This window comes from Mustelus asterias, chromosome 10 (assembly GCF_964213995.1).
Source record: "Mustelus asterias chromosome 10, sMusAst1.hap1.1, whole genome shotgun sequence".
Classification (NCBI taxonomy): Eukaryota; Metazoa; Chordata; class Chondrichthyes; order Carcharhiniformes; family Triakidae; genus Mustelus; species Mustelus asterias.
In genome coordinates this window covers 84,844,999-84,859,908 of record NC_135810.1, presented here as the reverse complement: position 1 = coordinate 84,859,908, position 14,910 = coordinate 84,844,999, and the positions used below count along the sequence as shown (strand labels likewise).

Sequence of the window (14,910 nt, the reverse complement as noted above, 5' to 3'; positions counted from 1 at the left end):
TTGTAAGGATAGAACTTTGTCTTTAAAAGTTCAGTAACGAGTCATTTTGAAGTGCAAACCTTGACAATCACTCTTGACAAGGGATTATTTGAAAACCCACTTGTTTTTAGATAGGCTAGTGGTCTTACGGAAGTGCTTATGATTGGTGAGTAAACTTCTGAGCCTTATCAGCAAATGTTAGGCTACTAACTATAACAATGAGTGACTTGTGGGCAGGATCCAATCAGGGAAATAAAAACAGATCTCTTTTCAAGATGTTGGACAGGATCAGAAAGTGCCCATGTACAACTGAACTCAAGATGTATAGACTTGCTGGTTATGCAGAAAGTCAGTGTTTAAGTTGGCATAGGCATAAATGACTTATTGAATCGGATGACAAGCACTTTGGAGGATTATCAATGGTCAGGTGCAAAAGAACAAAGAACAAAAAAATGTATAGCACAGGAACAGGCCTTTCGGCCCTCCAAGTCTGCGCCGAACACGATGCCTGTCTAAACTAAAACCATATGCACTTACGGGGTCCGTATCCTTCCACTCCCATCCTATTCATGTATTCATCTAGTTGCCCCTTAAATGCCGCTATTGCACCTGCTCCCACCATCTCCCCGGGCAACGCATTCCAGACATTCACCACCCTCTGTGTAAAAATGTGCCTCGCACGTCTCCTCTCTAAACTTTTCCCCATACACCTTCAAACCTAAGTCCCTTAGTACTTGACTTTTCTACCCTAGGAAAGTGCATTTGACTATCCAACTTTTCTACCCTCGGAAAGAGCATCTGACTATCCAGTAGAAGACAAGACTCCTTCCTCACTTGTATAGGCGGATGCTGGAGTCTGACACCTCCTTAGCTAAAGAACAAGACAATACATGCCTTTTTGTCCAGGAAGCAGTAGCGGGACATTTAGAAAATTGTAATACTATCAGGCAGTCAGTAAATTGTTTATGAAAAATGTATTAGTGCTCTTTGAGCATGCAACTAGCAGGGTGGATAAAAGAAAAACAACAGATATGTATTTGGATTTCCAAAGGCATCTAATAAGTCACTACATAAAAGGTTACTGCACAAGAACCCAAAGTTCCCAGAAGTCATATTGGACTTGAAACGTTAACTCTGTTGCTCTCTCCATAGATGCTGCCAGACCTGCTGAGTTTTTCCAGCATTGTCTGGTTTTATTTATGCTGGACTTTTTCATACTTTATGGTGCATTCATATTTTCTTTATCAACAGTACAAACTTGTGAGATTCACAACAGCTGGTGCAAATTTAACAGCACTATAGAAAACATACAAGTTAATTAAACTGACTTACCGAGACAATATACCAACCAAGTTGCTCCCAGAGGTGGAATGGTACAACTGCTGAATATTGCCAAGTTGGCTTTGAAAATTTTTAGTTTCACTTAGTCTAGCAACATGAAAAATCTGCAAAATCTTGACTGAACAAGTACTGGAAAACAAAAACATGTGTAGATATATCCAAGTTCAGAAAAAAACCACTGCAATTCAGGTAGTTGAAAGTGATTAGAGTTGGGATATTCAAACTTACTTTTATAGATCTGTTCATCTATATAAAGTTTTTTCACTTTATAATCATTGACAGTGGAAAAGACAAGAACCACAAAATGAATTTAAGGTACAATTTTGCTACAACTACACTTTTTTGCTGGAATTCTAGCGCTCCGCCCGCCACGGAATCAAAGCAGGCGAGGGGTGGACAATGGAAATGTTCATTGACCTCGGGTGGGATTTTCCAATCTCAGGTCAAGCGAGCTGTAAAATCCCGCCCTTTACGTCAAAACGCTGTCTCCATGTCTATTACCCTATATGCATCTCAAACAGAATATAAAATCCACGAATAAAGGCAAAATACTGCAGATTGTTTCTGGGATTTGGGACTGCGATCACAAAGATTAATCATCTATTAATACTCACCATGATAAAACGTTTTTAAGTAATCTCACAAACAAAATATTGTATCCAATATCATCAACTCTAACTTTAAGGGGAGGTTATGGCCTAGTGGTATTATCGTTAGACTATTAATCCAGAAACTCAGCTAATGTTCTGGGAACCTGGGTTTGAATCCCACCACGGCAGATGGTGGAATTTGAATTATATAAAAAATAGCTGGAATTAAGAATCTACTGATGACCGTGAAACCATTGTCGATTGCTGGAAAAACCCATCTGGTTCACTAATGTCCTTTAGGGAGGGAAATCTGCTGTCCTTACCTTGTCTGGGTCACATGTGACTCCAGAGCCACAGCAATGTGGTTGACTCTCAACTGCCCTCCAAGGGCAACTAGGGATGGGCATTAAATGCTGGCCAGCCAAGGATGCCCATGTCTCATGAATAAATTAAAATTATTCTGTATCTTCCCTGTATATTGCCCTTATAACACAGCATTAATTCCTCCTGCTCACAATTTCCTAGTTCCCCCCTTTTGTTTGGTACAATTCTTGCACACGTTTCATGCCACAACTTTATTAATACTAACATTGAATTCGCTCAAATGATTGATGGGGAAGAATGCCGAAGAGACCAGGGAAGGGATGTCCTGCCAGCCAGCCAGCCCCCCCCCCCCCTCCCCCGTTCTGCCAGTCAGTCAGTCAGCCAGCCCCCACTTCCTCCCCACAGTATGTTTCTCAGCGGCAAGAAGTGGCAAACCGTTGGCCGGTAGCACGATTTTCTGGTTCTGTGCTGTCAATTGGATTTCCCATTGAATCCACCACACGCTACCGGGGTGCACTATCGGCAGAACCATAAGATCCCACCAATGTGAAGAGCTGGAAGATCTTGCCCAGAGTGCCTATGGATTGATTTTCTTTTATTCATTTATGGGATGTGAGTATCACTGGCTAGATGCAAAGTTACTTGACTTGGAACACCATTTTTAAAAAAGGATGAAATTAGCAAGCTTCTGGTTGCTCTATAGATTATAATAATTTTCCTCTTCTAAGGAAATGGATATATGGAATAGACTCCCAGCTAAAGCAAGTGATGTAGATGTTGATTAATCTGCACAAAGGTGAGATGAATATATATTTTGGAATAGTATTGAAAATTATAGAGAAAGGTATAGACTGAGATAATCAAATATTGTATTAGAGACTGTTCAGGAGATGCTGGGATGGTTTGTGAATAATTACTATGGAATGCAAGTTGTCAGAGGTGAACAGGATTTGAAACAGAATTCTTTGGAAGTAAAGCACTCTAATATTAAACAGGACTTTACCTTTGCTTTGTGTTCAATAATTGATTTTTGACAGACAGAAATTCATCACTGTTTGGATCAACATGTTCAACTTGACATCTTAAAGCTTGATATTTATTAAGTGAAGAAGGTACGGAGGTCCATGACGTAGCCTCACTTGCATTAACGACATCCCTTATCAGCTGAAACACAAAAAAGTATCTCCTATCTTTTACAGTCACATTAAATTATACCTTCATATTTCTGCCTTGATCTGTTTTACGTATATTGACAAGTAAACATGCAAATCTTATACTTTTTGCTTTTTGGTCTGTCCCACGTGATTGAGTAGAATGAATTCTTTATCTTGATTTTCCTATCGGCAAAAGCACTTAGCAGAGGATAGCATTCATACACTAAAAGCAGAGCAAAAACTATCAAAAGCTAGTCCATGAAAACTGTGATTTTTGTGTTATCTAGCCTCAAAATTGCACTGTGGATGTAACTGCGTAGATGAGTTTCTTTGTCATACTTTATTTTATATTGCTCCTGTGAAGCGTCTTAGGATGTTTTATTATGTTAAAGGTGCTACATAAATAAGTAGCCATTATTATAATGGTTTGTTCCTTGAAGTTCCTTTCTCTGCTACTTTGGAATGTTAACCGTGTTAAGAAAAATTAGCCACTAATATCACATTATATAATTTCAGTGACTTTCTTTTTTTATCTCATTCTAGGGGTTCCCCCAAACTCCTTTTTTTCATAGATAAGAGAAATCTATCCAAAAGGCCTCTGATACTGTAATTTGAACTACCCTGTGTAGCATCTTTTGACTTTTCCTTGTTTCCTCTGTTCAGTTCCCAGGTATTTTTCATGATAACAATGCTGAAATTGGTAATTAGCTAAGTGAAAATCATAGATGCAAGCTGTTATTCTGTAGTGCTGCTCATGCTGACAGAACTATTATTTCTCCCCCTGTGGGTGTTGCCATCAAAAACATCAAAGTGTGATATTTGTGGTGTAGTATAAAAGCATTTAAACACTGAACCAACCATAACTGTTCAGGGCTTATTTCATGAATTGTGAACTAGTCATGCATAAGAAAGAATGACATCAGCACGGTGGCAAATGCACTGAACTAATGTACAAAAAAAAGGGTAATTACCTGACAGAGGTCTTGTTTCTCTGATACCTTTCTTTTAGTAATTGTAGAGTCAGCCTCAGGTTTAATAAGTAAGAGGGAATAGAATTGAGACATTAAATCTCTCAGTGTTTCTGTCTTAATTTTATCATCAATGGCTTTTTTCACCTGAAGGAGGATCCCTTCTGCCTTGGTTATCTAAAAGTAATAAACAAACTTTAATCTGGTTTGTAAAATATTAATTGAAATATAATGCACACTTTTCCATTAAACTTTAGATACAGGATTTGTATTGGCTTTATCACATATTTCTCAACAATCTTTCCCACTTCTAACCTTCCAGTGCCAGTTTAGATCAGTTGGTGACATTCTCATCTCCGAGTGATACCCCAAGACTACAATGCTTTAGTTCAAAGATTTGAGTATATAATATACACTTGTACTGATAGTATTAGAAAAACACTTCACCAAGATACAATGGACCAAGTAGGTATAAAAGATCTCACTGCCCAATGTGAAAACTAGAGATTTCTTCTGGTGTCCTGGCCAATATTCCTCTGATGGAATGCATATTCAGCATGTCTACAAAAGACCATAATGTGGAGATGCTGGTGTTGGACTGGAGTGGGCACAGCTTTCGGAGCAATGAAGGGGCAGCACTCTGAAAGCTCATGCTACCAAATAACCTGTTGGACTTTAACCTAGTGTTGTGAGACTTCCTGCTGTACAAAAGGCCAGGGGGTTCAAATGATGCCATGTGATTATTCCAGCAAGGCTGAATACACTAAGAAGTTTTGTGTGTTAAATCCCTGGGTCTTGCTACTTTAACCTGGATATTGTGCATTAAAAGAACATGCCCTAGTTCACAGAGAAAAGTGAGATCTGTTTGCAGGAGTTGTCACTGACACTAAACAAACACAAAACCAACTGCTGCGTCTCACTTCTGCCCGATTGCGATTCGCCTCTGGTTATACAGCTCAAAACTCATATCACACAAAGCACTTATCCAACTATTTATATTCTAATAGCTTCTGAAAAGCAAAACAGAAATGCATCTTACATCATTGAGAGTGATGGAGGTTGGATTGATCAACTGATCTTCTAAATGGCCCTGAGCTTCTGCCCAAACCATTTCTACGAAGGCTCCAACTTCATTTGAAATTCTGCTGGCATTCAGGGCTCCCTCGATTATAAGCTGTTATCATGAAAAGCACAAAAAGAATGAGAATAATCACCCCTTGAAGGAGTAAAATCGAAGCAGACAGCTTGCTTGTTACATTTATCTAGAAAATATAATAAATGATAGCACAGATTCCAAAAAGGTCACATTCGACCAATCTGATTGAATTCTTAAAAGCAGCCGAAAGAGTAGATGGGTAATGCAGTATTTGGATTTGTACAAGGCCTTCAATAGTTGGCTCATGACTAAAGTCCTAGTACATGGAGTCAGGGACAAGTAGCTGAATAACTAGTAAACTGACTTCAAAACAGAAAACAGGATTAAATGCAGTTACTGGAGAGAGGATAGGTGGAAGGATACATTTAGTAGGGATTGGTGCTGGGACCACTGTTGTTCATTTTTTACATAAACAATCACAAGTACAATATCAAAATTTGATAAAGATACTGAAGGTGGGTAAGAGGAAGGTACAGTTAATACTAAAAAGACTACACCAAGATGTAGGAAAACATTAGTAAACTTGTTGAATGGGTATATAATTGACAAACAAAAACCTATAAACATTTTAGGGGGTGGATTTTTTTGGGAAGATTATGGAGGCCATATACTTTTTGGAAAATAATAGTCTAAATGGGGTAATAGAGCAAAGGGACTTTTGGATACAGATTCACAATTCATAAACCAAATAACAAGGTAATTTTTTTAAAAAGCAACAAAACTACTTGCAGTTGAGGGAACCTGGATAAACTTATGAAGGAGGAAGGATTGGAACATTGTTTTGGTAGGCTTAGATGTAAAGAGGCAAGATAAGGCTCATGTTAAGCACATAAACCAGATAAGACATGTTAGGCAGAATGGCTTGTAAATTTTATGTATTTGTTGCCTGTGGGCAACAAACACAATGTATTTGAAACTCTGCTATCCTTGATATGTTGCAGTATGCAGCCTATAGTGATTGTTCCTGTTGTTGTATGCTTTTACCAACTGGAATAAAAAAAGCCTTTCAACGGGTCATGCAGAGATTCTATCAAAAGCAGCTGTGAGACACAGTGGGAAAAAAAGATAACCGTCACATCACAGGAAGCTGCTAAGTTAATTGGGTGATAAGTGCTCAGTGTAAGGGGAAGTGTGTGAAAAACTGGAATCCAAAATAAGGGAAAGTTAGGGCCTACATAATAAGACAATACAAGCAATCCAAAATAGAATAGTTAATGCAAGAGAAGTAAAGTTAAAACAAGACAGGGCAGCTTAGTCGAGTGGAATGCATGTCCTGTAAAATGTGCAAAGTCATGGTTGCTACCGGTGTCCTAGATGGCCAGATGTGCAGGGCTGCCAGCTGCAGAAAATTAAGCTCCAGGTTTCAGAGCTTGAGTGGCAGGTGGTGTCATTGTGGCACTTACGTGAAACTGAGAGCTATGTGGATAGCACATTCAGAGAGGTGGTCACATTGCTTAAGGGCCTGGAGGCAGAGAGAGGGCAAGGCAGTCCAAAAGAGCCAGGCAGGTAGTGCAGGAGTTCCCTGAGATTACATTCTCAGTTTTCCATTTGGAAGATGGAGGGAGTTCCTTAGAGGACTGCAGCCAGTGCTCAGCTGTACAGGAAAGGAGGAATAAGAAGGGAAGAGCAATAGTAAAAGGGGATTCATTAATTAGGGGAATAGTCAGGTGTTTCTGTGGCCACTGATGTGACTCCAGGATGGCTTGTCCGATGCTACGTCAAGGATGTCACATTCTTCTGGGGGACGGTGAACGACCAGAGATTGTGGTCCACATTAGCACAAATGACTTATGTAGGAAGTGGAATAGATTCCTGCAATCAGAATTTAGAGAGCTAGACAGAAAATTAGCAAACAGGATCTCAAATGTAGTAATCTCTGGATTACTCCCAGTGTTAGGTGAAAGTGAATACAGAAATAGGAGGATAAGGCGGATGAATGCATGGCCAGAAAGACGGTACTGGAGAGAGGACTTTAGATTCCTGAGACAGGCTCTGGGGGAGATGGTACTTATACAACTCAGATGGATTGCACCTGAACAGAGCTGGGACTGAGTTGCTTGTGAGGCGTTTTGCTAGTGCTATTGGGAGGAATTTAAACCAACTCGGCAGGGGTACGCGAACCACAAGGAAATACGAGAGGGGAATACCAGAATGCACAAAATACTGGGAGGAACAGAAAGCAATAGTATGGAGATTAGCAATGTACTAAATGAAGTCGGAACAAGAGAAAAACTAAAAACATCCAAATCAGGGTTACTGTGAATATATGTGAATGCACAAAGTAGAGCAAATAAGATTGGGAAGTTACAGGTTCAGACTGCGTTGTGAAATTATGATATTGTGGTGATAACAGGGACATGGCTCAAGGAAAGGCAAGATTGGGTGTTAAATATTCCTGGCTACAGGGTGTTCATAAAAGATAGGAAAAGGAAGGAAAGGATGAGGGACGTCTGTATTGGTTGGAGAGCACAGTAAGAAGTCTCACAACACCAAGTTAAAGTCCAACAGGTTTATTCGGTAGCACAAGCTTTCGGAGTGCCACTCCTTCTTCAGGTGAGTGAGGAGTTGTGTTCACAAACAGGGCATATATAGACACAAACTTAATTTACAAGATAATGGTTGGAATGCGAGTCTTTAAAGGTAATCAAGTCTTAAAGGTACAGACAATGCGAGTGGAGAGAGGGTTAAGCACAGGTTAAAGAGATGTGTATTGTCTCCAGCCAGGACAGTTAGCGAGATTTTGCAAGCCCAGGCAAGTCGTGGGGGTTACAGATAGTGTGACATGAACCCAAGATCCCGGTTGAGGCCGTCCTCATGTGTGCGGAACTTGGCTATCAGCCTCTGCTCAGTGATTCTGCGTTGTCGTGTGTCATGAAGGCCGCCTTGGAGAAAGCTTACCCGAAGATCAGAGGCTGAATGCCCGTGACTGCTGAAGTGTTCCCCGACAGGAAGAGAACCTGTTCCCCTGCTGCCTTAAAGTGCCAGGGACCCAGGTTCGATTCCCTTCTTGGGTCACTGTCTGTGCGGAGACTGCACGTTCTCCCCATGTCTGTGTGGGTTTCCTCCGGGTGCTCTGGTTTCCTCCCATAGTCCGAAAGACATGCTGGTTAGGTGCATTGGCCATGCTAAATTCTCCCTCCCGAACAAGCACCAGAGTGTGGCAACTAGGGGATTTTTCACAGCAACTTCATTGCAGTGTTAATTTAAGTCTACCTGTGACACTAATAAATAAACTTTAAACTAAAGTCGCCATAGTCCCAGATGACCATAACCTATGATTGGCATTGAGACAGAGACAAAGATAGGTAGGGAGTGCATAGAGAAGAAATAAATATATTATACCAGGTTTGGGCATCCGGACTGCTAAGGAAAAGCAACAAAATGTTTACATCAGAGACAAAAGGCCATCGGAAATGTTTTTGAAGTGAATATGATTTCAAGAAATATATGCAACCAGAGGCATAATAGATTATTGGACATAGCCACCAAATTTGTACACTGAAATGCTTGGAACAGACCACCCAAGGAGTTAGGAGAGGTGGATAATGCAAGCAAATTCAACAGGGAGTTAAGACTTTTCTTCGGCAAAATAAACGACAGAAAGGAATTTTCTGAAATTTGGGATTAGCTGCATGGAATGCTGAAGTCCTTTCCAGACCTGTACATATTTGTGTTCAACTGAGACATAAAGACAATGCTGCTTTAAGTACATTCTTCATCAGGCAGTACTGATATATACATTGTAAAAGTATAATACCATTAAGTCATAATGTTTAGGAATCCATATTCTTATAATGTAAATTCTACACTGACCTGTTGCAACTTTTCAGAAGTTAAGTGCCGCACAGCTGATAGATCATTAATTTTCACTGTGAATTCCTGCGCCACTAGTTTCTTCATACACCAGTCATAGGCTTCTTCAGCTTTCTCAGCAATCGAGGAGAAAATGAACTTCTTCTTCTGCTGCTGGTTCTAGTGTATACAAATGAGTATTTTTAAAATTTTATAAAACAAATGTGGTTTCCCACATGTATAACAATAACATTTAGTTACTTGATAAGTACATAACTTTATTAGTTCACAGCTGAGACCTAGAGTTAAAAACAAGTAAAGATATTTTCTGAAGCAGACATAGCAAAACATTTGACAAATATCATGCAAGTTAGGTGAAAAGGTGATACAAAATTAAGTTTTTGTAGGGGAGGGTGGGTTCCGGAGACTAAAAAAAAATCAATATCAATGCAATTCTTATAACAACACCCAGAGGTCTCATACTTAGTGAATTTCTATTAGGATTGATTTAAATCGGATTGTAGTTATTATTCAAAACACAGCAGTAATTCTTTGTTTGCCATTTTTCTTCAAACATTTCCCTCCAGTCACTGCTTAATTCTACAGTTTGCTCACAATAAGTGTGCCTGAATGTGGAGGACTGCTTGCCACACAAAGAAGTAAAGTAAAAGTTTATTTATTCATCACAAATAGGCTTACATTCACACTGCAATGAAGTTACTGTGAAAATCCCCTATCCATCATTTAAGGGAGAATTATTTTTTTCTGATTATACTAGTTTCATTTTTTGTTTACACCTCTACATTGTCTTTTTTCTGCTTTGAAGATATTATATAAATTCAAACTCCTATGATTATCTAAAAAGTGAACAAAATAAAGTATGATTATTTCGGTATTATTTTTAAAAGTTTCAGCAGTGCATCTCAATCACATGTTGCTTTGGTGGACAGTATTTCAGGGGCTATCAGGGTACCAACACAAAACACTGGGTTTGTTTCTGTTAAGAGCTGGTGCTTTGTGACACCCAATTTGGATGTGTTGCTGGCTGGAATAACAGTCAATAACAGCTAATTATTAGAGCTTGTGTATTTCTAGAGTAATCTCTAGATTGGTATAAGATTCCAAGATACCATTGGGGAAGTTTCGTAATTGCATTATTGGAGCAGATCAAGGTGCAGAGGCCCAAAATGGTATGTAGATATGGAGAAATATTTTGCTCAACTAACAATATCTCTCAACACAAAGGGAGACATGATGCTCATCCTCATTTTAAATTTAGGAAACATTTTATATTAAAAATATTTATTTACTCCATAAAATTAACATGGTATTTCCTGATCATTGATCAAGATTAAATGAGTGGCGAGCTGTGGAATCTACAGCAAATACTCAGCAAAATCTAGTCATTTACCCTAAGTTCTAAAGTAATTTCTTTCTTGTAAGGATTTTTTTTCAATCATTCATGGGATATGAATGTTGGGGACAAGCCCTGCATTTATTGCCCATCCCCAATTGTCCTTGAAAATGTGGCAGTGAGCCACCTTTTATTGTCACTGCAAAAGTTGATTTTTTGCTGCTTCAGTTTTGATACATGTTAATAATCTAAACTTGGGTACATATAATTTCAAAGTTTGCAGATGACAGAGAACTTGGGAAATTTAGTCAACAATGATTAGTAAAGTAACGGACTTCAAGACATAGACAGGCTGATGAAATGTGCATTAATGACTTGATACCGTTTCCTGTTCTCGCCCTTGACTGGAAAATTTCAGTGACTTCACTTCCAATTTCTACCCTTCTCTCACCTTCACATGGTCCATTTCTGACTCTTCTCTTCCTTGACTTCTGTGTCTCCATTTCTGGGTTTGGACTATCAACGAACATTCACCACTAGCCCACAGCTACCTTGATTGCACTTGCTCTTAACCCAATTCCTGTAACATTGCATTTGTTGCTACGACAGAACCTTTTTAAAAAAATGTATTTTTGGGACATGAGCGTCGCTGGCTGAGCCAGCATTTATTGCCCTCTAAAATGGAGGGCAGATTGAGAGTCAACAACTTTGATGTGGATCTGGAGTCACATAGGCCAGACAGCAAATTTCCTTCTCTAAAGGGTATCAATGAACCCAATGTCTTTTTATGACAATGGTTTCATGGTCATCATTAGACTTTTAATTCCAGATCTTTATTGAATTCAAAATTTCACCTTCTGCCATGGTGGGATTTGAACTCAGGGTCCCAGATGACGGTATGGTGGTACAGTGGTTAGCGCTGCTGCCTCACAGCACCGGGGACCCGGATTCAATTCCGTGTGGCGTTTGCATGTTCTCCCTGTGTCTGTGTGGGTTTCCCCTGGGTACTCTAGTTTCCTCCCACACTCCAAAGATGTGTGGGCTAGGTTGATTGGCCATACTAAATTGCCCCTTAATGTCGGGGGTGGGGGGGGGAATATTATCAGGGTAAATAAGTGGGATTACAGGCATAGGGTCTGGGTGGGATTGCTGTCGGTATAGGCTCAATGGGCTGAATGGCCTCCTTCTGCACTGCAGGGATTCTATGATTCTATCTTGTCCTGAGTCTCTGGATTATTAGTCTAGTGACAATGCCATTATGGCATTGCCTCCCCACTATAGCCACTATAATAATAATGTTGAGGTGGGGAGGGCTATAAACAAACAAGTAATGGATGCGTGCAAAAACGGAACGGCAATAATCATGGGGGATTTTAACCTGCATATTGATTGGCTGACTCAAGTTGGACGTGGTGTGATGGAGGAAGAGCTCTTAGAATGCTGTCGGGATAGTTTCCTTGAACAGTATGTTACAGAACCTACGAGGGAACGAGTTATCTTAGATCTGGTAATGTGTAACGACAGTAAGAAGTTTAACAACACCAGGTTAAAGTCCAACAGGTTTATTTGGTAGCAAAAGCCACACAAGCTTTCGGAACTCCAAGCCCCTTCTTCAGGTGAGTGGGAATTCTTTTGTGAACAGAATTCCCACTCACCTGAACAAGGGGCTTGGAGCTCTGAAAGCTTGTGTGGCTTTTGCTACCAAATAAACCTGTTGGACTTTAACCTGGTGTTGTTAAACTTCTTACTGTGTTTACCCCAGTCCAATGCCGGCATCTCCACATAATGTGTAACGAGACAGGTAGAATTAAGGATCTTCTTGTGAAGGACCCTCTTGGGTCGAGTGATCACAATAAGGTCGAATTTCTGGTGCAGATGGAGGGGGAGAAAGTAGGGTCCCAAACCAATGTCCTCTGCTTGAACAGAGGAGAGTACGATAGGATGAGGGCTGAATTGGCTAGGGCGGACTGGGAGAGCAGACTGATAGATAGGACAGCTGAGGAACAATGGAGGATTTTTAAGGAGATCTTTTTCAGTAGTCAGCAAAAATATATTCCGGTGATAAAGAAGGACTGTAAGAAAAGGGATAGCCAGCTGTGGATAACGAAGGAAATAAAGGACAGTATTAAATTAAAAACCGATGCGTACAGAGTGGCCAAAAATAGTGCAGACTTAGAAGATTGGGAAAGCTTTAAAAAAACAACAAAGAATGACTAAGAAAGTGATAAAGAAAGGAAAGATAGATTATGAAACTAAACTAGCTCTAAACATAAAAAATAATAGTAAAAGTTTTTACAAATATATAAAAAGGAATAGAGTGGCAAGAGTGAATGTTGGACCCTTGGAGGACGAGAGGGGGGATTTAATAGTGGAAAACGAGGAAATGGCTGAGACTTTAAATAGGTTTTTTGTGTCGGTCTTCACGGTGGAAGACACAAATAGTTTACCGAATATTAACGATCGAGTGTTGGTAGGAGGAGAGGTACTCAATACAATTATTGTTACTAGAGAGGCAGTGCTTGGTAGACTAACGGGACTGAAGGTGGACAAGTTCCCGGGCCCGGATGGAATGCATCCCAGGGTATTGAAAGAAATGTCAGAGGTAATAGCGGATGCGTTAGTGGTTATTTATCAAAATTCACTGGACTCTGGGGTAGTGCCAGCTGATTGAAAAGCGGCTACTGTTACGCCGCTGTATAAAAAAGGAAGTAGACAAAAGGCGGGTAACTATAGGCTGGTTAGCTTAATGTCTGTAGTTGGGAAAATGCTGGAATCCATCATTAAAGAAGAAATAGCAGGCCATCTGGATAAGAATGGTTCGATCAAGCAGACGCAGCATGGATTCATGAGAGGAAAGTCGTGTTTGACGAACTTACTGGATTTTTATGAAGATGTGACTAGTGCGGTTGACGGAGGGGAACCGGTAGATGTGGTGTTTTTGGATTTCCAAAAGGCATTCGATAAGGTGCCTCACAAAAGGTTGCTGCAGAAGATTGGGGTACACGGAGTTGGGGGTAGGGTGTTAGCGTGGATTGGCTATCCAACAGGAAGCAGAGAGTTGGAATAAATGGGTGCTTTTCTGGTTGGCAGATGGTGACTAGTGGCGTGCCGCAGGGATCGGTACTGGGGCCTCAACTGTTTACTATTTACATAGATGATCTGGAGGAGGGGACTGAGTATAGGGTAACAAAGTTTGCTGACGACACGAAGATAAATGGGAAAGTGAATTGCGTGGAGGAAGCGGACGGTCTGCAGAGAGATTTGAATAGGCCGAGTGAGTGGGCGAGGATCTGGCAGGTGGTGTATAACGTTGGCAAATGCGAGGTTATTCACTTTGGAAGAAATAATCGCAAATTGGATTATTATTTAAATGGAAAAAAATTACAACATGCTACATGTTCCAATGGACCTGGGGGTCCTTGTACATGAGTCGCAAAAACTCAGTCTGCAAGTAGAACAGGTGATCAAGAAGGCAAATGGGATGTTGGCATTTATCGCGAGGGGGATAGAATATAAAAGCAGAGAAGTCTTGCTGCATCTGTACAAGGCATTGGTGAGGCCGCAGCTGGAATACTGTGTGCAGTTTTGGTCCCCTTATTTGCGAAAGGATATATTGGCCTTGGAGGGAGTGCAGAGAAGGTTCACCAGGTTGATACCGGAGATGAGGGGGTGTAGATTATGAGGAGAGATTGAGCAGATTAGGTTTGTACTCGTTGGAGTTTAGAAGGCTGAGGGGTGATCTTATAGAGGCATATAAGATAATGAAGGGGCTGGATAGGGCAGAAGTGGAGAGATTCTTTCCACTTAGAAAGGAAACCAGAACTAGAGGGCACAGCCTCAAAATAAAGGGGGGGTCAGTTTAGGACAGAGTTGAGGAGGAACTTCTTCTCTCAGAGGGTGGTGAATCTCTGGAATTCTCTGCCCACTGAAGTGGTGGAGGCTACCTCGTTGAACATGTTTAAGTCACGGATAGATGGATTTCTGATCGGTAGGGGAATTAAGGGTTATGGGGAGCAGGCGGGTAAGTGGAACTGATTCACTTCAGATCAGCCATGATCTTATTGAATGGCGGGGCAGGCTCGAGGGGCTAGATGGCCTACTCCTGCTCCTATTTCTTATGTTCTTATAGCACTTCTATAATAGCACTAGTAGTTCCATACTAAATCTTCTAAAGTGTCTTCCTTTTTTCTCAACCAAGGATCCCCACCTATTTTGCCATTTCCACCACCTCCGCTGCCTTTGGCTTGCATAA

At 40.5% G+C, this 14,910-nt stretch overlaps 1 protein-coding gene across 7 annotated transcripts in view; it reads right to left on the bottom strand.

Moving 5' to 3' along the window:
- parp4 (poly (ADP-ribose) polymerase family, member 4) overlaps positions 1–14,910 on the bottom strand; it is a 109,159-nt gene that overhangs the window by 71,824 nt on the left and 22,425 nt on the right. For all 7 annotated transcript variants that reach the window (XR_013498885.1, XM_078222080.1, XM_078222083.1 and 4 more), the window contains 5 exons: positions 9,326–9,484; positions 5,396–5,530; positions 4,360–4,533; positions 3,238–3,398; positions 1,312–1,449 (listed from right to left, as the gene is read on the bottom strand). Coding sequence is in view for 6 of the 7 variants with exons in the window: in XM_078222080.1 (XP_078078206.1) it covers positions 1,312–1,449; positions 3,238–3,398; positions 4,360–4,533; positions 5,396–5,530; positions 9,326–9,484 (767 nt within the window). In the remaining variant the exon portion in view is untranslated. The remainder of the gene's footprint in view (positions 1–1,311; positions 1,450–3,237; positions 3,399–4,359; positions 4,534–5,395; positions 5,531–9,325; positions 9,485–14,910) is intronic.